The 25,570-nt window shown below is 39.5% G+C and overlaps 7 protein-coding genes across 14 annotated transcripts; 5 read left to right on the top strand and 2 right to left on the bottom strand.

The window, feature by feature from the left end:
- Positions 1–977: 977 nt before the first annotated feature.
- Positions 978–9,661, bottom strand: LOC117574983 (RCC1 domain-containing protein 1). Its single transcript, XM_034259049.2, has 5 exons — positions 9,382–9,661; positions 8,809–9,316; positions 8,676–8,751; positions 8,233–8,614; positions 978–1,066 (listed from the first exon to the last, which is right to left on the bottom strand). The coding sequence occupies exons 1-5, from the start codon at positions 9,479–9,481 to the stop codon at positions 978–980; spliced, it is 1,155 nt and encodes a 384-aa protein (XP_034114940.1). The 5' UTR covers positions 9,482–9,661.
- Positions 9,662–9,663: 2 nt separating this feature from the next.
- LOC117574985 (ADP-ribosylation factor-like protein 3) lies at positions 9,664–11,407 on the top strand. Of its 2 annotated transcripts, XM_034259055.2 has the most exons (4): positions 9,664–9,775; positions 10,645–10,773; positions 10,834–10,965; positions 11,033–11,407. In XM_034259055.2, the coding sequence occupies exons 1-4, from the start codon at positions 9,773–9,775 to the stop codon at positions 11,306–11,308; spliced, it is 540 nt and encodes a 179-aa protein (XP_034114946.2). In that variant the 5' UTR covers positions 9,664–9,772; the 3' UTR covers positions 11,309–11,407. The 2 variants fall into 2 exon arrangements, with proteins under 2 accessions (XP_034114946.2, XP_051863611.1); XM_052007651.1 differs by having other exon boundaries at positions 10,645–10,965.
- A 113-nt stretch (positions 11,408–11,520) lies between these two features.
- Positions 11,521–12,716, top strand: LOC117574984 (ADP-ribosylation factor-like protein 3). Of its 2 annotated transcripts, none has more exons than XM_034259053.2 (4): positions 11,521–11,727; positions 11,799–11,939; positions 12,012–12,248; positions 12,313–12,712. In XM_034259053.2, the coding sequence occupies exons 1-4, from the start codon at positions 11,581–11,583 to the stop codon at positions 12,445–12,447; spliced, it is 660 nt and encodes a 219-aa protein (XP_034114944.1). In that variant the 5' UTR covers positions 11,521–11,580; the 3' UTR covers positions 12,448–12,712. The 2 variants fall into 2 exon arrangements, with proteins under 2 accessions (XP_034114944.1, XP_034114945.1); XM_034259054.2 differs by having other exon boundaries at positions 11,598–11,738; positions 12,313–12,716.
- An 862-nt stretch (positions 12,717–13,578) lies between these two features.
- On the top strand, positions 13,579–17,744 carry LOC117576606 (uncharacterized). The gene is made up of 5 exons (XM_034261505.2): positions 13,579–14,717; positions 15,300–15,448; positions 16,677–16,956; positions 17,137–17,448; positions 17,524–17,744. Exons 1-5 carry the CDS (start codon positions 13,929–13,931, stop codon positions 17,602–17,604), a joined length of 1,611 nt encoding a protein of 536 aa, XP_034117396.1. The 5' UTR covers positions 13,579–13,928; the 3' UTR covers positions 17,605–17,744.
- Positions 17,745–18,573: 829 nt separating this feature from the next.
- Positions 18,574–19,860, top strand: LOC117576604 (luciferin sulfotransferase). The gene is made up of 2 exons (XM_034261503.2): positions 18,574–19,174; positions 19,230–19,860. The coding sequence occupies exons 1-2, from the start codon at positions 18,840–18,842 to the stop codon at positions 19,843–19,845; spliced, it is 951 nt and encodes a 316-aa protein (XP_034117394.1). The 5' UTR covers positions 18,574–18,839; the 3' UTR covers positions 19,846–19,860.
- Positions 19,861–19,937: 77 nt separating this feature from the next.
- LOC117576601 (dipeptidyl peptidase 3) lies at positions 19,938–23,083 on the bottom strand. Of its 3 annotated transcripts, none has more exons than XM_034261496.2 (5): positions 22,954–23,022; positions 22,383–22,600; positions 22,008–22,320; positions 21,063–21,954; positions 19,938–21,000 (listed from the first exon to the last, which is right to left on the bottom strand). In XM_034261496.2, exons 2-5 carry the CDS (start codon positions 22,583–22,585, stop codon positions 20,000–20,002), a joined length of 2,409 nt encoding a protein of 802 aa, XP_034117387.1. In that variant the 5' UTR covers positions 22,586–22,600; positions 22,954–23,022; the 3' UTR covers positions 19,938–19,999. The 3 variants fall into 3 exon arrangements, with proteins under 3 accessions (XP_034117387.1, XP_034117388.1, XP_034117389.1); XM_034261497.2 differs by having other exon boundaries at positions 22,383–22,587; positions 22,954–22,969; XM_034261498.2 differs by lacking the exon at positions 22,383–22,600 and having other exon boundaries at positions 22,954–23,083.
- Positions 22,963–25,534, top strand: LOC117576603 (mannose-6-phosphate isomerase). Of its 4 annotated transcripts, none has more exons than XM_052008257.1 (3): positions 22,963–23,053; positions 23,528–24,149; positions 24,217–25,534. In XM_052008257.1, the coding sequence occupies exons 2-3, from the start codon at positions 23,573–23,575 to the stop codon at positions 24,828–24,830; spliced, it is 1,191 nt and encodes a 396-aa protein (XP_051864217.1). In that variant the 5' UTR covers positions 22,963–23,053; positions 23,528–23,572; the 3' UTR covers positions 24,831–25,534. The 4 variants fall into 4 exon arrangements, with proteins under 4 accessions (XP_051864217.1, XP_034117390.1, XP_034117392.1 ...); XM_034261499.2 differs by lacking the exon at positions 22,963–23,053 and adding an exon at positions 23,258–23,388; XM_034261501.2 differs by lacking the exon at positions 22,963–23,053 and adding an exon at positions 23,287–23,426.
- The last annotated feature ends 36 nt before the right edge of the window (positions 25,535–25,570 follow it).

Genomic DNA, 25,570 nt, shown 5'->3' with positions numbered 1-25,570 from the left:
GAGTGTGCTCAACTGTAAAATACCCGGCCGGTATAATTCTCAAAATATACCAAAATAATATATTATAAAAATACTAAAAATGTGTCAAATGGTATATTTGGTATATTGATGTGGTACCACATTCAAAATATACCATAGAGTGCAAAATATACCAGATTGTCAGCCAAAGCAACTACAAAAGTATTTCGTTAATAACTTCGACAATTTTTATCTGATCCAAACCAAATTTTCAGAAATCACAAAGAAACTATAGTCTTTTTATTGAACGAGTATATACCAAAATTCTCTAGCTATAAAATTTCACTTATTATTAGAGTTGCCAATTTGTGAGGGCGGAAGTGAGCGGGTCAAAAATTTTAAACAAACTTCATCTGCGTGCAAACATAACAAGTGATGTAACAAAATGTATAGCTCTATCTCTTATAGTCTCTGAGATCTAGGTGTTCATACGGACAGACGGACAGACAGATGGACAGACAAACAGACAGATGGATGGACATGGCTAAATCCTCTCGACTGTTGCCGCTGATCAAGAATATGTATACTTTATAGGGTCAGAGATGCATCCATCTACCTGTTACATACATTTCCTGCCGGCACAAAGTTATAATACCCTTCTACCTTATGGATAGCTGGTATAAAAATAGTATCGAAGCATAAATCGAATGTGCTGGCATTTGGACTTAACCCAACCATGGGAAGTGAAATGTTCTACAAGCTTTTGCTCCTAAGCGCATATTACATTACGGCCAATCGAATAGACACGACTGAAGGACAGACAGCTAGATAGACACTGGGAAACGCAAAAGCAGACAAGAAGGTACAAGACAGACACTTTTAACGAATTTCAGTTTCCTTTTTTCGTTTTTGGGTGTCAGACAGCACAAAACGAAGTGCAGATAACTAAAGTATATATCATATAAATATATGTATATGCATAATCATGTATATAGTCGCACTTACCGCATCGTAAAAATTCAGCTAGAGACTTTAGTCGATGCCAATTGAGTTGCCATTGGTTTGGGGTATAAATAATGCATGATTTTATATGCACATGCGGCTCTCGCTGTAAAAAATCATAAAAATAAACTTGAAAACCAGAAAACTATATTGCTTAAATTACACATTGTTTTATTGCGATGAGGAGAGTGCAAATATAAATAAGTAAATTCGCAATTCAAATGAGCAATAAACTAACAAATTACCAGTGCATTTTCATAATAATATTAATATTCCTCCTTAAAGTTAGCTAATTTAATTATTGTACATTAATAAAAATTAAGCAGGAAATTCTTTCATAACATGTATGTTAAGCTAGTTGGAAGGTGATTAATGGTTTAATGCATTCCAAATTTGTATTTATTGAAGTGCACATTCCTTTTTATCATAGAAAAATTTTTTTCTCTTCTCTCTTCTTTTATTTAAAATCTGTCTGATAGAAAAACTTAAAGACAAATCCACAACACAAGGAAAAATTAGAAATACTCGAAGACTTATAATGCTAATCTTATTTATTTGTTTACTAATTTAAACACTTTATTATAATAATTGGAAAGTAAATGTTGTACTAACTTTTCTACTTAAACAGATTAATTTATTACAAAAAAGTGGACAAACTAATTTAGCAGTTTATTCTTAAAAACAAGGTACAGAGCATAATATAATATAAAGTTTTTAGAAAAGTGCAAAACTATTAACGAAAACCTTATAAACTTCTCTCGCATATTAAATCTTAGCTTTATATATTTTTAAGTTAGCAAAGACCTACTTTCAGGATGAATCATAGAAAGTTTCTCTTAAGCAGACAAAAGAAATCCAAGAGTTGCCGTTGAATAAATGTTACATCAACTATAATGATATCCTGTAATTTAATTAAGTTGACATTTTCTACTTAATAGACTAATTTAATAAACAACTAAGTAAGAAACATGACACAAAATTTTGTTAGATTGTAAAGTAATATAAACTATTTGTATATTTATATATTTAATTTAAATTTAGTATTTATCTGTTATCAATAAACTTTGTACTCAGTTTTAATATCGTTTTTCCATATAGAGTACAACTTCATACTCCGCAATTGTCAGCGAAACATTTAAGTGTGATAACTCAACTTCACTAGTGACTGCTGCCATGTTGAGCCATATTTCTTAGAAGTGATTACAGTGGCCCATTGGCTGCAATCCCTTAAGCGCATTAAGGCTGCGCCGACATGAATCACCGAATAGCACACAAACAAAAATAGATGTGCGCGTTACGTATACGCAATGTGCCAGCAATTGGCAAACAGCATGCCAAAAATACAACAACAAAAACAACAGCAGAGGATGCCTCATACCACAGTTTTTTCCCAATGCCAATGCCACAACGTGCAGCATGGAGAGAGGGAGAAAGAGAGAGAGAGTGTGTGTCGTCCCAATGCCATAGATACACCACAGCCGCGATGCCGGCCTGGGCACGTTCTGCGATGCCAGCGATGCCAAAAATAACAGCCGGCAGTGTGGCAGCCACACGAACAGGCAGCCAGACAGACAGCCAGACAGAGGGAGCTTCCATGGTTGCAGCCATGAATGGGCTTCGAGTTTTTTTCACTTTTTTTTGGGGCATTTTTGTTTGGCCAAAAAGTGCAGTCGAAGGTCGCCATCCAGCATCCGACATCCGACATCGGAGGCAACCCAACACTGACCGCTGCCAGCAAAATTTCATTAGACGCACAGACGCAATGCAAATGTGCAACAGCAACAGCAACACCAACAGCAGCTGCTGCCAAACCAACGGAGGATGTGGCAAGCCGAAAGTTCGAAAGTGAAAGCGGTTCTCGGTTTCACAGCCACGAATCGGATGTTTTGTGGCATGGGAACCGAGATTCCCTTCTTCCCTGTTAGTCGCCACATAATCATGTAATCCTGTTGCTATCGTTACTATTTGGGCATTTTGCTTTGCAGGACAATCAAGTCGTTAACACACATTATGGACGCAATTAAGTGCGCCCAACGGAATTTTCAAGAGCATTCTTGTGCAATAGGGTAATGATTTATGTGCCCTGTGAAGAGCGAAGCTATTTAAGTACTTAACTGGAATGTTAAGAGGCAATTGCATACTTATAATGCAAAAATCAAAAATAGATTACTTTTTACAAAAGAATTTTGACAAAATGAATAAGAAATAAATATTAAATTTAAAATAATTTGAAGTTCAGAAAATAAATAAAAAGGCATTGCAACAATTCTAAAAAAAAATTATGATAAATTGTATTTAAACTTCAATCATTTGATGTATAGAACAGAGAGAAAAACGTTCCTAACCCATTTGTGTAATTCAAAAATTCAACATATATTGCTATTTACTAAAGAAATTTGTTATGATGAATAATCAAAAATTTTAAATCGGAATTTTGTAAAATATGAGAAATAAAGAAATAAATATTCATTCAAAATTATTTTAAGTATGGAAAATAAAGAAAAGTTTCATGCAACTTTTGTAAATAAAGTAAAGTAGAAGCTCAATTATACTAAGGAATAATTATCAAATTATTAATATTTCAGTCCCTTTAAGTATGAACTAAAAAAGAATAAAGGCTTTAAAACTTTTTAAAAATTATTGAAATACTATTACTTTTACTTTAGAATAATAGGAAAATTAATAGTAAAAAAATATTACTTTTAATTCCAATTATTTAAAATACGTATAATATAGAAACACAAAAAAAAAGAAACACACTTCGCATCTTTTATACACACAAAGCAGAAAAGAATTTAACGAATTATAAAACGAAAAAAAAACTGCAGACAGATTTCAGGTAAATCACCTTGTAAACAAATTTGAAAAGCTTTATGTGCGAAGCATTTGGCGAGTTGTCACTTAACCCTACAAACACAACTGTACCCCAAAAAGAACAAAAGCCACCCAAATGAAGGGCATATAAAAATGACGTAGAATACGAAAAATAAACAAAATGGAGTAGAAAGAGCAGTAGCTGAATAAGAAGAAGAAGAAGAACAAGGTGAAGAAAAAGAAGAGGAAGACGACGAAGACGAAACACATACTTAGCCGGAACGATACGATAGCATATGAGAAATGCAACAAAAAAAAGTAAAAACACTGGGGTGTGCTCGACTTTAAGATACCTGGAAAGGTTTCTAACATGATAGCTATATTTTGAGTTTCTTTGCTTAAAGTTAAAGAACTAATTATATGTTCACAATCCGTTAACATTTTATTTTTAATTTAAATAATATTAAATTTATAATAAACTTTTGAATATATTTATATTTTATAAAATCAATAATCGTTTGTTGTTATTTGAATTCTCACATATCTTAAAAAATAAATCTGTGTAGTGTCAACAAATTTGGTGTCTCTATCCCTCGAAGTCTCTGAGATGAAGAAGCCTATACACACGGTGATACAAACAGACAGAAATTAGCTGACTTAGCATTTACAAAATTAGAATACCCTTTTACACTATATGACTGGCGGGTATAAAAAGAAGAAAAGTTTGCCACTCAACGGCAGACGCAGAGTCAGAATGCACGTAGACACGTTGTGGGTGGGAGAGAGCGAGAGGGAGCTATGGGGATCAGGTGGTGGGTGACGCTCTAGACAACTGGTAACAATAACGGCATTTTCGATGCAGAGCAGAGCCAGTGTGACTGCAACGGCAACGGTGACTGCGACGGCGACGGCGACGTCAACGTTGACGAAAAGGACGCGCAGGATGAGAGTTGGTTGTCGTCGACGAGTTGCCAACAGCCACTTGACACTTCCGTCGTCACATGAATGGAGCCGTAAAAATGCGACGCTGCCTGAGCTGCATACATTCTCTAGCTCGCTCGCTCCCTCCCACTCTCTCTATCTCTTTCTTTCATTCGTTTTGCGTTTTGCGTTTTTTTTTTTCGGGCTAGTCGAGGGCAACTTTTTATTTGGGCAGGAATGTGAATATGATGATGAGTGTGTGTGTGTGTTGCGTGTGTGTGAATGTGTGTAAAATGAAGCAAATACATTCATGCATAATTTTTATGGCACGTCGGGGGACGAGCGTCGACGACTCTTTCACATCCATTTGGTACATTTGGGATGCCAAAACGTTTTATGAACACGTTTTTTTCCCCACCTATTTTTTTTTTTTGCAGCTCTTCTTATATGCTGTTTTTTTCTTTGCACTTAATGCAAGTTTACAAGCTCCATAGAGAGACACAGCAGAGAGCGAAAAGGCAGAGAGAGAGAGAGAGGGGAAAGAGGCAAGTCATTAGCGCAAAAACAAAGTGATGATTAGTTGGCTCGACTGTGCAGCAGTCAAAGAGTGGGAGATAGAGAAGTAAAAGAGTGGGTGAAGCAAAGAAAGAGAGAGAGAGATGGAGAGAGAGAAGCCTGAGTTCGCCTGTGGTCAATGTTCGCCCAAATGCAAATAAGCCTGGGCGCCACAAGATAGATCAGAAGAAGGAGGAGACAGAGTAGGAGTAGAAGCAACAGCGGGCTACAAATGTGATGAGAGCTCGCAGTCTTTGCGCGAGGCAAACATGCCGCTCAGCACAGGAGTCGCCCTTAAGGGCAGCGTTGCATGCCACACAACACGTTCGCTGCCGCAAACAAACTGCGTCAGCGTTTTTTTTTTTCGCTCTTTTTTTTTGGTTATGATTGACTGATTTCTGTTGAAACTTTGGCGTCTGCTGGCACGCATGAATTACAATTTTTGTATAACGAAAACCACATGAACGCACACACATACGCTCACGCACACCTACACACACACACATAGTAGAGATAAACAGTGGGGAGTGCTACAATTAGCACTTTTTGTACTTGGTTCGGACTTTTCAAGTGGCTCCCTGATAAGCGACTAAAGAAACGGAAACTCAACCACACATTCGCCTTGAGCCAGGCGCTTGAACTCGCTCTACCCCCTTCACACACACCTCGCACTCACTCTCTCTCTCTCTTTTACTCTCACTCATCCAATTGCTGGTAGCAAATAGTTTTGCGGCCTAAAAATGACAAATGCCTCTCGCTCCTCTTTCTCTCTATGCAGTTTCTCCTTCTACGTTTTGTCTTATTTTTTTCGTTGATAACAAAGTTGACTCAAAAATGGCGCTCATAAAAATGTAAAGCCCAAAAGCAAAACCTATTTGCGCACCGCATTCTGTTTGCCTCGTCTTCCCCGCCATCCCCAAAGAACCGAACGCACACTGCACACTGAAACCAACAACTGACAATTCGCAAACTCACGACTTGTGCAGCTCACAGTGCGTTATAAGATAAACATTTGTTTTTACTTTTTCATTTGGCAAATAACATAAAAACGTTGAACTCGCCGTACAGCTTATAGAGATAGGCATATAGATACCAGAGTGGGCAGATCGACTATGTTGGCCATTCAGGGCGCTACAATCGAAATATCAACGAACTGAGGGAATGAGATTGGAGGAGTGATGGCTGAGATTGATTAAAATAGAGCTGAACAATTACTATATTATACCATTATTTTATTCATCTACCATACCTTCCCTATTCGGATAATTAAAAATTCCCTGTAAATTTCAAATTAAAAAGTTCTTCCCTATTCGGAATATAATTAAAAATTCCCGGTAAATTTGAATCCTTCACATTTTTACAGCTTTTTTACAGAAACTCTTTCAACAATGAAAAATTTAATCCATCACAAGTAAATAAAGAAATCACAAAAGCATTATCTATTATAATCTATGAAATAAGTCAATAAGGCAACAGAAAATATAATTAAAATAAATCCTTTGACAACTAGATAAAATAATCTCAAAATCATTACCTCATAAATTTGTATCTTTTTATTTGAATTAAAAAGTTCAATATTATAATCACTCCCTATATAGAATAGAACAAAAATCCTTCAAAAGAAAACAAAAACTTTTCCGAAAACAATAAATCCAAAATCTTATCTGATTTGTACCAAGAAATAAGTAAACTTCTTAGACCTAAAATTATTAACCTACTTATATTTAATGACTGCTTATCAAAAACTGTTAAAGAAATTAAGCGGTTAAATATTACAACCGCACTCCATAAATATAATTACCACGATTACCAATACTTATGTATATTTTTGGTTTTAAATTGGCATTCCTTGCAGTTTCAATAATAATAACGATGCTATCAAGTAATGCTACCCATAAAGTTGAGACAAAGAAAATACCCACGAAACCCGTCACAGCGACAAACCGTCTGTGCGTCACATTCGAGATTTAGTTGTCGCGTCGTGTCGGTCGATCTACAAGTGCTGAAAAGTTTATTGCACTGCATGTCTGACTTTTGCTAAAGCAAATATTGTTTAATAACATTTTTAAAAATAAAATTTACTGATTAAACGACTCGGCAGCAACAACAGCAACAACAAAAACATAAACAACGACAACGAGCGTCAATGGCACATCGCCCTCGGACCTATCCCAAGACAAAATAATTTGTGCTTTGCACTCGACGCCAACGTTCCCTGTTTACTTTTGATAGGCAATAAAAAGTCAAATAAGACAAAGCAAATACCAAACGATTCCATGAAGCGTGAATTGGGGCGAAAGCGAATGCAGGGCACAAAAACAAGATCCAGGATCAATGCGAATATCGTAAGCAATGATATGAATGGGTATTATGCAACTGGTTTTGAATTAAAGTGAAATTAATAAAATTAAATTTGTAATATTATAAAAATAAATATAAATAATTTATACATTTATAAATCACAGCAGCTCAATAAAACATGTTTCTATTCCTTGAATACAAATTATTTTCAAATCTAGCCTAGACATGAACCATTACACTTGTAACGGCTCTTAAATGGTTCAAAACTTTGCGAGTGCATTAGCGCAGACACACACTCGGTGTGAAAGAGACGACTATACGAGTAACTGCAGTGTCGTAGCAGCTAGCTTTAGTTGGTGCAAGCGCGCGGCTGTTTTTAAAATGGAAAAACCTTCAGAAGTTATTGAATATTATTAAATCCATAATATATTTCTCAGTTATTAGATCAACGTCCTGATCGTAGCATATTTCTTTTATTAAATATTTTCAGAACTCCATAATTTTATATAGCTCCACATTTCTCATTTTAATATATTTATATAATTCCATATTACATTTATCAAACAAATTCCATGGTCATAGCCCTCTCTTAGTTAGAAGTTAACATTTAGTTAGTATAAAATATTTATTTTAATAACACAAGTAATGTGGCCCAAGGGCCACAGATAACATGATACTTACTGTCGCTGGCTTTATCACAGACCACTTCAAAAGCATCAACATACGCTGGCTTTTTCGGTTCTTTGCCCAGTTGTCCATGGGCACTCCAGCCTGTGGCCCAAAGGCGGCCACAACTACGCATAAGCATTGTGTGACGTGAGCCTGCAATGACTTTGACAGGATCACATTGATCCGCAGATTCATCACCATCAGCGGAAGCTGCACAGCAGGCAGGCAAATCATGAAGCTGGGGCAATGGATAAACCGTAGGCTCCTTTAGTATACCATCTGGTTTCATTACGCGCATACCCAATTGCCCATTAGAATTTAGGCCCCACGTATAGAGATCACCGAAAGCAGAGATTGCCGCACTGTGCCAGCCACCAGCGGCAATGTGAGTTATCTAAAAGAAATGTTGACTCAGCTTTATGCAAATAATGTTATGAAGATAACAAATGATTTACTTTAATGCCAGCCAACGCCTCTATTAGTTGTGGCGTCTCCTCCACTTCAAGTGTCACCTGACCAAGTTGTCCGCGACTGCAACAAAATAAGCCAAATATATACAATGATCTTTAAGCCAACAACTCTACTTACAGTCCATTGCCCCAGCTATAGACATCGCCATTGCCATTGAGCAGCAGTGCATGCTCCTGTCCACACTCCAACTGTTGCACTCGCCACGGATACTGTGGAAACTGATGCAAACAGCTGGGCAGGCTATAGACCATATTCGCCGCACTGATGGCCACATTAATATATAAACCGCAGGCAATGTGAGTGATTAGATTAGGATTTGTTTTGGTTTCGCCAAATATAGATCGCTTTTGAGCAACCTGAGGAAATTCCAGACTAAGCTGCTGCAGTTTTCCGTCCAACTTGGCTGGCAGCTTATAGAGCTCGCCATTCTGCAGCAACACTAGACAATGTGTATCACAGACAGCTAACGCCTTTATAGCCGAAGGTGCCTCCACTTCCAGTTGTTCACACGGCGCCGCATCGAGTAATCCCATCAGCCATAGTTTTGAGCCCGTAGCATAAGCTGTGTAACGCCAGCTGAGCGCAACAAGCCAATTGTCTGTTGCATTGGCGGGCAACTGTATTTCTAAAATTTAAGGATTTTTTGTTGCTTAAAATATGCGAGAATGTTTTAATTAACAAAATACGAACCAGTTAAGGCAACATAGCGACCGGAAGTGCGGTCGCTGTTCTTGCTGCTTTTGTGTTGCCCGAATGCATTGAAGCCCGTAAATAGTAACTGTCTCCTCATCTTCCGCTTGCTCAACGGCTACGCGGCGACAGCGACGTCGACGGCGACGGCGGTTGCGCAGCGACGAGCACAGTCTGTATTAGAGCAGGGGATGGAGCGGGGAGACACCCCGCTACCTGTGACTGTTTGGTCGACTGAGTTATTTAGTTGCTAGATAGCATTGCACCTGTAATGTTGTCGTCGGTGGTAGTTTTTTTATTTTTCACCAATTTGCCCGAATCGTGTTCTTCATAAAAAAAACACTAAACTGATCGTTTGTTTTGCGCAATTCGTGTTTTTTGTTGATACGAAATGGTATGTTAATAACTCACGACATCGCGGTTTGTTATTGTACACTTGCAAACGGCAATTAAAGCTAGTTATATAGACTATTATTATTTTCCGAAAAATATAATTTGTTTATTAAAATCGGTTGTCATGACAATCGTCAAGTGTGTGGCTTAGAGGTGGCACTATCGACGAATAGCTTTTGAAGCTCTGTGGCAATATCGATAGGTTTCTATTTAAAATAGAAAGTATCATTATTTATTTACTATTGCCTTGAAAAAAACAATATACGCGAAGAAATTTTCTGAAAATAAACATAATCATCTTATTATTGTTTTAAAACGCGCGTATTTATAAGCAGTTTATTATTTCAATAAGAAATAAATAAACTTAAAATCGATTTAATTGAACAAAATTCGAGTTACCTCTAATCACATTTCCGTTAGTTAAAGTATTACAAATTAGTATTTTCAGGAAAAAAAAATCAAAAACGGAAAATTCAATACAAAAGCTATTAAACATTAGGCGGCAATGTAAAAAAATAGCAGCGAACACAAACAGAATTGTCCGGCTTGGTCAATTTCCATTTCAAAATTCACTTACGTTTCAACACACTTTAATTTTATAAGAAGTATACTCAAAAACAAAAACAGCTCTTTATTATTGAATTTAAACCATTATAAATTATTTTTGACTATTTAATAAAGTTACACTCCAAGAAATAACACTTCGCGCGCATGTAAATCAAAATGTTTACCTAACAGAAATGTTAAAATCGATATATTCCTATGTTAATTCAATCAAATCATGAATCGATTAAATGTGCTTTCGATATCGATTGCATAATGTCGCAACACAATCGGAATTTAAAATACAATTTTGAATGCAACTTTCAGGGTCTTTTATCGCTGCTGCGAAAACTGCGACCAAATCCGGAAAAGGAAGCTCGGATTCTGCTGCTTGGTTTGGACAATGCCGGCAAAACAACAATTCTGAAGCAGCTGGCATCCGAGGACATAACAACTGTGAGTATTGTGAAGCGGATACGTTCTTGCTTTCCCAATAATCGTTCGTCTGATCCTCAGGTAACGCCCACAGCGGGATTTAATATCAAGTCTGTAGCCGCCGATGGCTTCAAGCTAAATGTGTGGGACATTGGTGGCCAATGGAAGATTCGACCATATTGGAAGAATTACTTTGCTAATACAGATGTTTTGGTAAATGCTAAACAATTAACATTAAAAAAAAAAAAAACATTTAATATTATATTATATTTAATTGCAGATCTATGTTATTGACTGTACAGATCGCACACGTTTTTCTGAGGCAGGCAGTGAGCTCTTTGAGATGCTGATGGATAATCGCCTGAAGACGGTCCCTTTGCTGGTCTTTGCCAACAAACAGGACTTGCCCAATGCTATGACTGCCTCCGAAGTGGCCGAGAAAATGGGTTTAGTGCGTCTGCAAGAGCGCACCTGGGAGATCAAGGCCTGTACTGCGGTCGATGGCACAGGGCTGAAGGAAGGCATGGACTGGGTGTGCAAGAATATGAAGAAGTAATCTCGTAATTTTATTATGCTAATGTAAGATGAAAGTTATTAACGTGCACTGATCAACTATTAAAATACACGCAATAATAATTATTATAAATTGGTTAAACGCGTTTGTTTGACTTATAGAGGATCAAAGAAGAGGAGGAAGATTAAGAATTGCTTACACAAGTATTATTATTATTAGTTTTAAAAATTTTGGAAACTACCGAATATGTCATTTTAAATCATAGTAGTACCTTAGCCATAGTTCACAATTTTTGAGTCCAAAATAAATCAGGAATGAACAAATTTCGAAAGAGCGTCTCCACGCATCTCCGCAAGTTCCGGCTGAGGGCAATCCCCGAGTTCAACTTGCTCATCCTGGGCCTCAACAATTCCGGAAAGAGTACGCTGGCTGGACGCCTTTGTATGAAAAATGAAGAAACCGTAAGATCAACGTAAATCGTTAAATAATAAAGTTTTGTTCTTCTGCAATTAAAATTGTTATATTTTCAAAGTTGAAGAACATTAATCCCACGGTCCAACCAAATGAAATGGACTTGAAGTACAAGACCATGAAAGTGCATATGCGGGACTTGAGCGGTCAATGGAGAATGCGTCAATCGTGGCACACCTTCTTTCCGAATACCAATGCCTTGGTATGTTCTCCGAAATCTTAGCCCCATTCCGCCTGATTTAATCTTAAGTTTTGTCTCTCTATTGCATTTTAGATCTTTGTCGTTGATAGCACGGACGTGTCACGTCTTGCAGAAGCACGTTGCGAGCTCTGTGATGTTTTGCTGGACGAAAGGATGTCCCAGGTTCCGTTGTTGGTCCTGGCCAACAAACAGGATGTCTATGGAGCGTTGCCTAGTTCAATGATAATCGATTTTATGGGTTTGAATCGATTGGAAGGACGTGCTTGGAATATACAAGAGTGCTCAACTTTGACAGGCGCTGGTTCTTTTGTAATTCATTTTGATCTGTTTAGGCATTTCCGGAAGAATTCTACAGTATTTTATTTGTTTACAGAGCACCATTGAGTGGATCTATAAGAGCTTAAAGAAGCAGAGGCCACAGAGTCGAATTCAGAAAATACTCAATCCAACCTTTCTGTTTAGCCAGATGTGTCCACTAGACTGTCGACGTCCCGCCGTGGATGTTTAATTAATTTATGGATCTGGCACAGTGTACGCGAGTAATCTATTCTTGTCGACGAATCCAACTGGAAATGGAAATGAAAATGGAACGTGGCACACAAATCCGAATAGACCAGAGAGTGAGAGAGAATTTCGAGAGACGAAACAACATTTGTTATGCATTCGTTTAGCTTTTGAATTTGCATTAAAAAGTAAAAATTAAGGTTGAAATTTGTAATATAATAGTAACGAAAAATATTGAATACTCTTTAAGCTGATACTTTGTACGAACTCTAAATTGAAAAAAAAATTATATCTTAAATAGATGAGCAAGAATGTTCGATTCTAGTTTATATTTAAATTATAAAATAAAAAAAAAATTATCTGCTTAACTACCTCATCGCTTAAATACAAATTAAGAATAACCTTCAAATCAATGAAATAAAATCTTCTTTAATGCCTTTATGCAATTTTGTTTGTAATATTAATGTCAATTAAATTTAATCTCCAATTAAAAGTGTGTTATCAACTTGTTGACATCACCTTTAATACCCTGTCATCAGATGACTGACTGTCACTGTCACTTCACCCACAAATCAGAATCATATGGCAAACTTTCTGCAAAATTGTGAATGCTCACACACACATGCAAACAGTGAAGAGTACACGTAGAAGTTTGCATGAAGCGCGCTAAAGAAAAACATTGACGCCAGCCACACAATATGAACTTGTGTAAAAAGAAAGTGGGTAGAAAGAAATATAAACAAAGTAAAGTCCACGGCAACAGCAAGAACAACAGAGCAAACGTACCACGCACACTCACATACATACACACATATACATATATATTTATGTGAGCGAGTGTGCGCCTTTGATTTTGTATGCGGGCAGCAAACTGACGTGGACAGCGCAGGCGTAAAGAATGACAAGAAGAACTGTGCAGTGCCCACACACAATACACACACTGGCGCACTCAAACGGAGAGAGCAAACACCTGTGTGTCAAAGACAGAGAGAGTGGTGAGAGAAAGAGAGCTCACGCTCGCGTGCTGCCAACTTGAGTTTTGGGAGAGTCAAACATCAGCAGGCAGAAGCGGTTGCAACATGTTGGCCCGGCACAAAAGAAAGACACTTGAAGTTGGCTTAAGAAGTGTTACACACTGACTCAGAGCCACAGAAGAAAGAAAGTTTTCGGCTGTGCTGGCTGTGTTTTTATTGTGCTGCGCGTCTCGATTTGCTGCCGCTTCTTAACAACAAGAAGAAGCACAAGACCAACAACTAGTGGAAGAAGAAGAAGCAAGAGCAATATCAAACGGATTTTTGCAATTTTCTTGAGTGAGTCGCTTTGCGCAGTGAAGCGTCTTCGGTCGCGTTGTTGTTGTTGTCGCCGCGTTGTTTAATTGGCCAACAACAATCATAACTACAGCAGCAGCCAGCAAGCATAGAAAAATCAAGTGTCTGTGTGATTGTGAAAGTTCCTCCTGCCCGTTAACAAAAACAATAAAATAAGATGTATATGAAACGAGCGCTCTTTGTGCTCGCGCTGCTTTGCGCCCAACCCTACGGCCACCTGGCCGAGGAGGAATCTAACCCACTGCTCGACATGGCCTCCATGTTCATACAGGAAGCACTGACAAATCAGAATGGTGGCGGCGCAGCTGGTGGCGGAGGAGGAGGAGGAGCTGGCGCTGGATTGGCGGGCATTGCATCGCTTGTGGGCAGCTTTATGCAGGCTAACGGCAAAGGCGGTGGTGGAGGCGGCGGTGGCGCCATGCAAATCCTCTCCGGTCTGGGCAGCTTGCTGGCCAGCAATGCACGTGGCGGCAATGGTGGAGGCGGCGGCGGTGGCTTTGATCCCGCCATCATCGGCAATGTCCTGGAAATGTTCACACAAAGCGATGATGAGGATGCGGGAACCCAACAGAAACGCAGTAACTCAGCTGGCGGTGGCTCCGAGTCTGGCATTGGTCTAGACACCATTCTGCAGGTGGCCTCGGCTTTTATGAACACCCAAGGAGGAGCTGGTACCGAGAAGAAGGCCGCACATCATGACCAGAAGCGTTCGCTGCCCGAAGAACCCGAACAGGAGAATGGTTTCATGAGTCTGCTGCCTTTGATCATGCAGGCGGTGAGCTCGTTCGCTGGCCCCGAGGGACAGAGCACACAGGAGCGTCACAAGAGTCATGCCTGGGTGTTGCCCCCATTCCTGGAGCATGCCCATGTGCTGTGGGATCACTTCTCCAACTCGGAACTCGCCGATGCGCTGTACGAGAAGTCAGGCGTCAACAAGATCATGAAGGTAAGTGCTAAAGACTCCAGATTTTTATGTCCGTCTGTCTGTCTGACCGCTCATTTAATCCCCTAGATCTAAATACCTATAAAATCTAGTGACTTGAAATTTGGTATCAATACTAACAAAAGCAAAGAACAGCTTTAACTTCCTTTACCTCCACGATTCTAAAAGTTAAGAGTAGAATTTCAATACAGGCATAGTAAACGATTCTACATTATTTCGAAAATATTCTTAAAAGTTAACATATTCAAACACATTTTTATTAGAAATAATATATCTTAAGGTTGAAGGTTGCTAATTCTAAAAAAAAAATTAAGTAATGTGCCCTTTATATGTAACATTTATTACTATTGCTAAGATCGTAAAGCTAAAAAAAGAGTTTTACATAATACTACGCTTTAGTGACTTAACACAATTGGAGTAGTTTCTCAGATTTTCATTTAGATCGATAGATTAACTGAACTGCTATTCAAAAACACTTTTATTGTTCACACTAAATTGTTTATTACACCCTAAAAATGTTTTACGATTATCTTACTGAATCACCTGTCTCTTCTTTTTTCCTTAATGTATTTCCTGACCTTGTAGGGCTTCAAGGGACGCGATGGCAAACTGGACTATGACAAGCTCTTTGAGTCGCTGAACAATCAATCCTTCCGTCGCCGCTGGATCAAGTCAGCTACGTTGTACTTGGCTGATTGGGCCAGCTATTTGGCCAATCCCGAGAACTATCTGAGGTAAGTCCAAGGGGAATGAAATGTGTATGAGTTTTTCCATGCGTGTTAATTGCTGATCACGTTCTGCTTTCCTAACGGTTGAGCACAGTTTAGCACCTAGCTGTGATATGATTCTGAATCGGATTCTGATGCCGATTCTCAGCTCTAGTTTTTTTTGTTTCGTTCGTATGTATTTCGATTCGATTGCAGGCAACTCTTGGAAGTTGCCTGTTAAATTACCGTTAGCTGCAACCTGTTTGGCGTTTGTTGGCCATCAAACATGTTGGAAGCGCCAGAGAGCTTGCTTTACCTTTTGACACACTTTTGCAGCTGGCACATTTTAGAACCTGGCTGCTAATCTGACTGGTCAACAAAGCACACACGCAAGTCCAACTCCAATTCCAATCCCGATCTCGACTATGGGTGTGCGTCTTTCTGTCTCTCTGTCTGTTACAGTTACAATGTTGCTTGCTTCGATATAAACAAATAAACATGCCAGAACAGTTTTGGTTTGGTTCGCCGTTGAGTGTTGTGAAACCGGTTTCGGCCACGGAAATGGGCCAAAGGCAAAGTACAAGCCGGAGTCGGCGACGACGACGACATTATTGCATGCCGAATGTCTCAGCTATTTGGGTCACACTGAATATATAAACAAGAAAGTAAGGCTAGCAAGGCCGAATATTCAATACTCTTTAGCAGCATGCTCACAAATGTCTGTATGAGAGAGAAATTATAAAAACAAATTACATTATTTGACTCTATTATTTCTCTTATTTATTTATCAAGATTTTTAGCATGTTATGGTATTCCAATCTATTCAAATCTTGTACACCAATTAGTTACAGCACTAAAGCATTTGTTTACCAAGTTTCATTAAGCTAGCTTAAAAACTCAGCGAGTTGTGCGCCTAGAAAACTGCGGACGGACAGACAGACAGCCAAACTTTATAGAAAACGCAAGCTGTGTAGCATTCAAATACCCAAATATTTGTACACAATAACGTATACGTATTTGGCATACGCCCCATTATCAAAGTCGTCATCATCATCGTTATTATGATGGTTAGACAACGAAAGAAGAAATGACTTCCACTTTCTAGCTAGGCGCCCTTTCACTTGGTCATGCTGTGTCATCATTATAAGCTCATCAATTGCCATTTTTTCTTTCCTTTCCTAACTCTTGTACTTCTCTTTTCATTTCTTTTTCATTTTTTTTCTTTTTTGTTTTTTTTTGGACACACTTTCCATAGATATTTCCAGACGGCACAAATCATGTTTAACGGCCTGTTAAAGTCTCAAGGTTATCCCAAGCAAACCTATTTCGATCCGACGCGCCCCAGTGAGACTATATCGAATCTCTTGAACCACGTGGCCAAGCATCATTTGAATGTGAAAATCGATTCGCGTCAATATGTGAAGCCAGCCGTTGGCTATGCCAAGGAGCTGCTTAAATTGGGCCAAGCACGTGGCCTGCTGCAGTTCAATGCCACCGAGATTAGCGATCGATTAACGGATACACTCAATCTGGAGGTAAGTAACGAATTGAGGTTGCTGGGCAATTAACAAAGCGCAGTTAGAATAACTAACTAACATAATCTAAAGCAATAGCACAAATTAAATTAATTACGCTACAATTTTCTCTTTTTGTGTTGTTTCGCGGCGCACGCATCGCATCCAACCCACAATTCAACATCGATAAACAACAAACAGGTTATTGAACCGGTGCTAAAAGTACATCGCGCCTATAGATACATCTCCAAGTCGCCGCAATGTGATCGCTATGTTCTCTGCCAGCTAAATGCAGCCGCTCTTGACCAACAAGAACAACAACAACAGAAGCAGCAGCAGCAGCAAAAGCAATCGAAGCAAGCTTCTTCGACTTCAGCTGGCGCTCTCATTGCCGGCGTTAGTCCGAAAATTGTGAAGATCGGGAGCATGGGTGCAGCGATCTTCATTAGCACAGAAACCGGTACACCATTCTGGACGCTATTTGGTGTAATCAATGCGCCATATAATTGCGAGGTGAGTCCCACATCCACATCCGCAACCAATTCTTCTTCATCAAATCTTATAATAACAATTTTCTTTCAAATGCAGGCCAAATATCCAGTGGACTGCAATGGATTCCATGAGGGTGAAGCCAAGGTGACCACAGAATACGTACACAACGAGTTGTAGTTTACGATATACGATGCTAATAACAACCGACTGTTTAAGACGAGTGCTCATTAAGACGAATTAGCTGTAATCGAGATCAAGATTTCAAGTGTACATAGTATTACGAATTGCAATAAATCTTAATTTAATTGGTAATTTAATTCTAACGGCAAATTGATGGGTAAACCTAACCTCAATCGTAAACCTAACCACACTTTTTGAAAGCATACAAATTATTTAATACGTATAATTTAAGCGTACAACTTCCATTAAGTGAAACTTGTTTACAACTTTAGGGTTTTCAGCGATGGTTAGATTAACGATTTAATGCCCTTTCTTTTCATTTGTTAATGGTCAATGAACCCAACAGAAATGAATAATTAACTTTGAAAAAACTATATTTCTAATAAGTGTCATGGGTAAAACTTTGATAAAACTGTTTGCGACTAAACAACATTAGATTTTCTCAGAACTGAGTAGTTTTATAAGGTTGCTGACATCTTGAAGTACAGCTTGTTTGCATGAAGTCTTCGTTTAAGATTTGTGCAACTTTTCCAGTTAATCTACACTTTCAAATGGTGTACAGCAAATATGATATAAAGTGTGAAAGTCTAGAGTACCTTTGGAACTTGTTAGGATGGGTGAAGTAAAGTTTAAACTTCAATAATAATAATCTTAGAGCATTTAAGGTAAGTATTTGAAAGAAGTTGGGTGAAATTATGTTAAATTTTGGTGATGTTATAATAAACGAATACAAATTATTGTGGATCATTAACTTATATGATTTCAGCAATATCTTTTACTACTATAGATCCGAAAGATGAGTTTGTATTTACGAGATTTTCATGAGTCTATCTTTTTACCAATAAAAGCTTGTACATACTTTACGATACTCTCTCAACACATTTCTCGTTAATCACACAAAGCGAAGTTGCCGTTAACTTGCTCAGCGCAATCTGTTCGTCTATGGGTGTGTGAACGCCAACAACATTTGTATTGGCCAATTCCGCAAATATCGGTTTAGTTTATGCACTTCCCATCCCATCCATCGCCAGCAAGCAAGCAAGCCATTCATTCGAGTGCATGAAGCAGGTTTTGGCACTGAACAAGTTCAACTTTGCGGAAAACTTAGATGAATATTCCCGTTAACGTCACTTTCACCACAATACGCTTGGGCTCACTTTCCACTTTGGCGTCAAGCGTCAGTCGACTGCAGCCAGCTGAGGCGACGACAACGTAACAAAAGCCAACACAAGATGCAGCTAGCTTATCGCGAATTGGATGCGGATATTGTGAAACGCACAAATGCCATATTCCCGGCACAGGATTGCTTTGTCGAAGTGCTGCCCGATCGTCTGATCATACCAAGGAAGTACGTCGAGTTGGGCGAATCGATACGCCAGCTGCCCATCTATGAGGATGATGTGTGGATGATCTCGTATCCACGCACTGGCTCCACTTGGGCACAGGAAATGGTCTGGCTGTTGGGTAATCAGTTGGACTATGAGGCTGCGAAGCAGCAACTGTCACAACGTTCGCCCATGATTGAGTTATCAGCGTTGTTCAGCACGGATCATCATAAATGGGTGTCGTAAGTAGCAACAATTCAATTCAGAGATTCCTTAATCCCACATTGAATCTCTTAGCGATGCACTTGGCAATACAGTTGAATTGGTGCGTAATTCGCCACGTCCTCGCTTTGCGCGCTCACATCTCTCCTGGCAACTGCTGCCACAGCAATTTGAGAGCGTCAAGCCCAAAATTGTGTATACGGCACGTAATCCCAAGGATTTGTGTGTCTCCTACTATCACTACTGCAAACTCTTGCATGGCATCAATGGGGATTTCGATCAGTTCGTGGAACTCTTTTTGGGCGGTCATACGCCCATGGGCTCCTATTGGAAGCATGTGCTGCCCTTCTGGAAGCGCAGCTACGATGACAACGTATTGTTCATCAAGTACGAGGATATGATTAAAGATCTGCCTGCTGTGGTGCGACGTTGTGCGCAATTCTTGAACGTTGCGCAGCTGCTCAACGAAGATTCACTGAAACGTATTTGCGATCATCTGCAGTTCGACAGCATGCGTGGCAATGCGGCCCTCAATCTGGAGAAGATTCTGCCACAGCCTGGCACGAAATTCATACGCAATGGCAAAATTGGCGATTGGCGCAATCACATGACCGATGAAATGTCCGCTCGATTCGATGCCTGGAGCGAAGAGCATTTGCGTGGCAGCGGCTTAACATTCGATTACGATTAAGACTACGTAATAATAAACTTATAAGCATATTAAACTTAACCCTAACAAAGTCACAAATATTTGCTTTTTGTTGGCAAAAATATCTCTAAAGATCTTGAACATTTATATATTTCTTTTAGAATATACATGCGAATGAAAACTCTTTGAGCAGTTTCTAGTTTTTGTAGGCAATCGGGAAATACTTTTTGTCCTTCTCAACAATCTCCTCCAGCACATTATCAATATCGGTCGATGGATAACGATCAATCCACGATTGAATGTAGCCCTCGTGTGTGGCATCGTAAGTCTTTAAATCCACCTTGCCATCATTGGCCGAGGTGTTGGCCTGCACCAGAATGATGCGTGGCTTCTTGTGCGCCAAGCAAATGTCACGCCACTTGGCCCATGGATGCGATCCACTCTCATTCACCTCCGAGTAATGATCGTACATCTTGGAGGCGGCTTCAATGTCAGCTGTGGATTTGTATACTTGCAGCTTGGTCAAGAAATCGCCCAGCGCTTTCTTGCCCACCGTATGGATCTTGCTGCGATCCAATGTGAGGAGCAGATTCTTGCCATCTTCCGTCTCCTTGACGGTTACAAAATCTTCACCCGCCTCGAGCAGCATTTTCATGATAACGAAACGAGCACGTGAATGCGCCTGCATCCATTGCTTTGATTTGGGATTGAACATTTCCAAGGCAACGCCCATGCCATTCCAAATGAGACTCAGCCAATTAATGTAAATAATATCATCCTGTTCAGCGGCATCCTTGAAGCCAAAGATCTCCAGAATGTCACGTTCCAGCGACAAATAGAGACCAACTGCCTCAGCACGACATTCCTCATACGACGAGCTGATGGCACCGAATTTTGTATCATAAGTTTCGCCAGGCAAATACCATTTGGTGATGGGTTCCCCAGTGACGAGGTTCTTCACTTCCTTCACATCGAAATTGTAGGCGCCATTCTCATCCACGCGAAACAGTTTGCCACTGCCATGGCCAAGCAGCTCGTGGATTCCAACCTGCACCTCAAATGCCTTCACTTTGTACTCTTTCATGAGTGTTTGATCCTCGTCCGAGAGGAAGGGTATGGGATCCTTGCGATTAATGTTGGCCAGCACGTTGCCCAACGATACATTCTTGAATCCCTCATCCTCACGAATTTCATCGTCTGTTAAAAAGCAAAGTATGCATTAGTAAAAGTAAGCTTTTAAGTGTTAAAACTATTCTTACAGTTGGGAATGTTAATGCCTGCTGGAACGCCGCTGCCCGCAAAAGTCAACACATCCAGGGATGTGAAGTCTGGCTTCAAATACGAATCTTTCTCATAGGGTTGCGTCCATGGCAAATACTCGACAAGTTTCTCGGCACGAGTAACCAATTCAGCGAATTTCGCTGAGCTCTCTTTGTTCACCATGGCTACAAAGCCCTCGAATTCAGCACGACCGCCAGCGGGATCACGATAGGTCTCAATGAAACCAATGTAGGTCTCAATAACGGGTCCCTTGTCCTTGATCCACCATCTCGAGCCATTCTTATGCTCAGCCAGAGAACCCTCCTCAAACGCCTGGACATAATGCTCAATCATTTTCTCCTCATTCTCATTGGCCGCATATTTCTTGGCCTCCAGCAAATTGGCATTAACACGCTGCAACAGCGGCTGATAATCCCCACGTGTAACACGGAAATTATGGCCATTAAACTCCTCCACAGGCACTGTAATACCCTCCTTACTGGAGTCGGCAACCGATCCCAGTTTAATATCATACAGAGCTTTGCCATTCTCAACAGTTTTAAAGGTGCGACACATGTAGGGTTCAATGCGCTTGGATGTTAGCCAAGTGTTGACAATTTCCGAGTCCTCCTTGGTGCAGTTATCCGACCAATAAGTGGTAACGCCATTTGGTGCAAAGCCCAGAATCTCGTTACGCGATTCCAGCGCATAAACCAATCCCTTAATCTTTTCATAGATTTTGGCCACACGCACATCATCTTTATAAGCGGCCGTGGAGTGTACGATAGCCTCGAACTTGTCCTCGGTTAGATTGGGCACAATTTTGCTATCGCCCATGCCTTTGTAGTTGCCTGCATTGGCGAATACGCCGCAAGTGTAGACAAGGAATGCCTGCAAAGAAGGAACATTGTATTCTAAGGATTTTATAGCTCTAAAAAACTTACAGTGAAATCATCTTCAGAGGCGCCAGCCTTTAAAGCCTTAACTTTCAGTTCGGCAGGTTTTTCGGCCACAAAAATGCGATGCAACAGCGAGAAGATTAGCGGTGCTTCCGGACTCGATTGAATAAGCGCAATCAGACCACCATCCCAGGATGCTTTGCTGAAGTAATGCGCATACAATTTCTCCTTATCCGTGAGATTTTGAAAGGCGCCTTTGCACTCCAAATCGGCAATTGGCTGAGTGTTAGGCAGCACAAAATGGGATGTTTTGCTGGCGGCCATCTTCAGACTTGGTTTTGATAAAGTTGTACTTGTGCTGCAAGTAGAAAAGAATTCAGAATTTACATAAGTATTAAATCAATTGAACATGGGGAATACCTGTAATTAACGGCTGAAAATGCCGCTGTTGTTCTTAATACACTGTGACTCTGATTTGTTGCTGTTATTGCGGAAGGAGGGCGAGGAAGAAGTCGTGTTGTCTGTTTGTCAGTTAAATTGCTGACCGTACGTGAATGTAAACGTAAGCGGCAAAGATTGCCCAGTTGTTGACAGCGTCTACAAATTTTCCAACTTAGCAACATGACTGCGAATTTTGACTATGATTAAATTTATATTTGATGAAATATTTCATAAGAAACTCTGAATGCAAATGTGTGAGTGTGTATGTAACAAAAAACCGAACATTTTATTAACCATATTAAATACATACACATGTGTATGTGAAATGTGAGTATATGAAATACAACAACATAACTAATGTTTGCACAGATGGAGCAAGCACTCACACATATACATAGATACGTGTGCGTGCAAGCAAGGTGCATCGGCAACGGTTCTTGCAAGTTGATCGAGTCTTCAGCACCGTGTTAAATACGTTAAATTCAGAACAAAGAACTAATTGGACCCCAACGAACTGGCAAAACAATAATATATGAGATAGCGTACATACCTTACGGAAAACAAATGCAAAATTAAAAGAAATGGCGTAAAAGTGCAAGTTGTCTTTAGAGATGAACAATTATGACACTAGAGATGGCCCAATAATGCCGGTAATCAGCATCATATATCGCGAGAGCTTTTAACAGCATGAAATTAACATAATGTTATCGTTAAATTCAAAATTTTAATTTATGCAACAAAGTATAAATGCACAAGATTGTGGTCAAAAAAGAATATTAAAATAATAAAAACCATAAATATTTCGCAATAATGTTTAAAATAACAATAATAATATTTTATTTTAAATGTTATTGAAGGTTTTTGTAATTTTTGTGATTTCGGTCACACTGTCTGACTGATTTTAAACATTTACATATATTCAAATCTTTTTTGTGGCATAAAAGTTAAGTTACCCAAAATTTTAATTAATGTGGGGACGTGGCTAGTACGTAAGAAGTGCTATCGATACAATTACACGCAACAGTAACTTTTTCTTTATCGAAACTGCAATTAATCGGGTGACGCTTGCCACCCACCATAAGAAAATAGCTATCAGAATCATATGTTTTCCTTATCACCTTCAGGTTGACCTCAGCAGTGGAGCAAGCTAAGTTTTTTCCAAGACCAACATGGAGCTGACTGGATGGGTTAAAAACTATGATTGGGGCAAACAGGGCATTCAATCGGCCGTTGCCCAATTGGCTATGGCGAACGATCCCGACTTTGTGCTGAACGAGACGGAAACCTATGCTGAAATGTGGATGGGAACCCATTTCTGTGGCGTTTCCATTGTGAAAGAAACGGGCGAAACTCTGGATCGTGTGCTCAAGAAAGATCTGCCCTATCTCTTTAAGGTGCTGAGCATTCGAAAAGCACTCAGCATTCAGGTGCATCCCAATAAATGTGAAGCGGAGCGTCTGCATAAAGAGCGCCCCGATGTCTACAAGGATGACAATCACAAACCAGAGCTGAGCATTGCTATTACGCCTTTCTTGGCATTGGTTGGGTTCCAGCCAGTGGAGGATATCATTGACAACATTGACGAGTTCCAGCCGCTGACTGAGCTCATAGGTCAGGAGGCTGTGGATGAACTGCACGAGAAACGCAATTCGGAGACACTGAAGAATTGCTATGAGATCATGATGCGAGCTGATGATGCGTCGATTTCCAAGTGCATCAAAGCGATAGCCAAGAATAATAAGTCAGGTGATTAGTGTTAAAATCTTAATATATTTTAATCTTTTCATACTTGTATCTTACTTTTTAAATCTAGAGCTGAAGCGTAATGAGTTGCTGGATATTTTCAATAAGGTTAATCAGGACTTTCCCGACGATGTGGGCGTCTTGTGTCTGTTCTTCTTGAATCTAGTGCGCTTGCAACCCGGTCAAGCCATTTACCTGGGCGCCAATGAGATTCACGCCTATTTAGATGGCGAATGCGTGGAGTGCATGGCCTGCTCTGATAATGTTATACGAGCTGGACTCACACCGAAATACAAGGATGTGGAACAATTAATCTCCTCGGTGATATTTGATGGGGCAGCTGCCGATGCCAAGCTGTTTATGCCATACCGTATCGATGATACTGTTCAGGTGTTTGTGCCACCTGTTGATGACTTTGCCGTGATGCATGTTGGTATCAAGCACAGCGTGTGTTCGTACAAGCTGCAGATACAAGCATATGGTTCCATACTCCTTACTTTGGCTGGCAGTCGCATACTCCGCCTAAAGACCGACAAGGGGGTGAAGGAAATAACTTTAACGCGCGGCAGCATTGTTTACATTCCGGTTGAAGCGGCGCCAGAAATTGAATTCCTGCAGGCAGAGGATTGTGACGAAAATTTTACGGCTTACATAGCCACATATAACTATTTCAGAAGAGCATAAAAATAATAATAAAACAAGGCGGTTTCTTGGTGGTGAAGTAATTTCATTTCAGTTTTAATAGTTGCAATAGAAACTAAAGTGGCAATAATAGTTCTATTTATAAGCGGTTAAATACGACGATTTATAAATCTAATAAATATACATGATACTACTATATAATATGCAATAAACACATTTTTTCTTGCTGCCTTTCCGGGGGATATTATTGCGAAAACAAATTTAACACAACACGCTTCATCATCATCCTTGCTTAAATCTCTAATGAAAAACTGGGTTTCTAATTTTGGTTCTCGTACACAAGTAAATCTGGTATACAATAGAAACAGGGGTGGGTGTATAACACAGGTATATCCGTTTACTATCGAAACAGCGTATGTATAACACAATTACCTCACATCAGTTATACAATATAGTATAGAAGGGGGAGTATATATAGAATATATAGTATAGTATAATATGTATGTAAAGTATTAACAAACTCTCGTGCACACAAAGAATGCACATAAATTGGCTATGAATATGACACTACCCTTACATTTTTAATCATTCCTCCGTCGTCCTTCTCAATTCACCTTTTCCTCCTCCTTATAAATGCTTTGCTTCGCTTCGCTTCGGGCTCAAGTTGAGGTTGTAAATATTTTATCATAAAGACTAAGTTTTTGTTTGTTTCATTCATAAAGGTCGTAAAAGCCTCAAAAAGTTTTGTTTGTACCAAAAAACATGAGTACCAACAACAATAC

The sequence above is a fragment of the Drosophila albomicans genome, chromosome 2R, assembly GCF_009650485.2.
Source record: "Drosophila albomicans strain 15112-1751.03 chromosome 2R, ASM965048v2, whole genome shotgun sequence".
Classification (NCBI taxonomy): domain Eukaryota; kingdom Metazoa; phylum Arthropoda; class Insecta; order Diptera; family Drosophilidae; genus Drosophila; species Drosophila albomicans.
Note: the sequence above shows the minus strand (reverse complement) of the source record. Positions and strands in the feature narration are given on the sequence as shown.

What these genes read in the sequence shown, in the direction of transcription:
- LOC117574983 (XM_034259049.2), bottom strand. Translation starts at nt 9,481, where the DNA reads ATGAGGAGACAGTTACTATTTACGGGCTTCAATGCATTCGGGCAACAC. An exon ending in AGGCGTTGGCTGGCATTAAA is followed by an intron (nt 8,615 to 8,675) that starts GTAAATCATTTG and finishes CATTTCTTTTAG; the next exon opens with ATAACTCACATTGCCGCTGG. An exon ending in CTGTGATAAAGCCAGCGACA is followed by an intron (nt 1,067 to 8,232) that starts GTAAGTATCATG and finishes GATTTTTTACAG; the next exon opens with CGAGAGCCGCATGTGCATAT.
- LOC117574985 (XM_052007651.1), top strand. An exon ending in TTGCTAATACAGATGTTTTG is followed by an intron (nt 10,966 to 11,032) that starts GTAAATGCTAAA and finishes ATTTAATTGCAG; the next exon opens with ATCTATGTTATTGACTGTAC.
- LOC117574984 (XM_034259053.2), top strand. Translation starts at nt 11,581, where the DNA reads ATGAACAAATTTCGAAAGAGCGTCTCCACGCATCTCCGCAAGTTCCGG. An exon ending in TTCCGAATACCAATGCCTTG is followed by an intron (nt 11,940 to 12,011) that starts GTATGTTCTCCG and finishes ATTGCATTTTAG; the next exon opens with ATCTTTGTCGTTGATAGCAC. An exon ending in TGACAGGCGCTGGTTCTTTT is followed by an intron (nt 12,249 to 12,312) that starts GTAATTCATTTT and finishes ATTTGTTTACAG; the next exon opens with AGCACCATTGAGTGGATCTA.
- LOC117576606 (XM_034261505.2), top strand. Translation starts at nt 13,929, where the DNA reads ATGTATATGAAACGAGCGCTCTTTGTGCTCGCGCTGCTTTGCGCCCAA. An exon ending in AATCCCGAGAACTATCTGAG is followed by an intron (nt 15,449 to 16,676) that starts GTAAGTCCAAGG and finishes CACTTTCCATAG; the next exon opens with ATATTTCCAGACGGCACAAA. An exon ending in CGGATACACTCAATCTGGAG is followed by an intron (nt 16,957 to 17,136) that starts GTAAGTAACGAA and finishes AACAACAAACAG; the next exon opens with GTTATTGAACCGGTGCTAAA.
- LOC117576604 (XM_034261503.2), top strand. Translation starts at nt 18,840, where the DNA reads ATGCAGCTAGCTTATCGCGAATTGGATGCGGATATTGTGAAACGCACA. An exon ending in GATCATCATAAATGGGTGTC is followed by an intron (nt 19,175 to 19,229) that starts GTAAGTAGCAAC and finishes TGAATCTCTTAG; the next exon opens with CGATGCACTTGGCAATACAG.
- LOC117576601 (XM_034261496.2), bottom strand. Translation starts at nt 22,585, where the DNA reads ATGTTGCTAAGTTGGAAAATTTGTAGACGCTGTCAACAACTGGGCAAT. An exon ending in TTTTCAGCCGTTAATTACAG is followed by an intron (nt 22,321 to 22,382) that starts GTATTCCCCATG and finishes TTCTACTTGCAG; the next exon opens with CACAAGTACAACTTTATCAA. An exon ending in AGGCATTAACATTCCCAACT is followed by an intron (nt 21,001 to 21,062) that starts GTAAGAATAGTT and finishes GCTTTTTAACAG; the next exon opens with ACGATGAAATTCGTGAGGAT.
- LOC117576603 (XM_052008257.1), top strand. Translation starts at nt 23,573, where the DNA reads ATGGAGCTGACTGGATGGGTTAAAAACTATGATTGGGGCAAACAGGGC. An exon ending in AGCCAAGAATAATAAGTCAG is followed by an intron (nt 24,150 to 24,216) that starts GTGATTAGTGTT and finishes TTTTAAATCTAG; the next exon opens with AGCTGAAGCGTAATGAGTTG.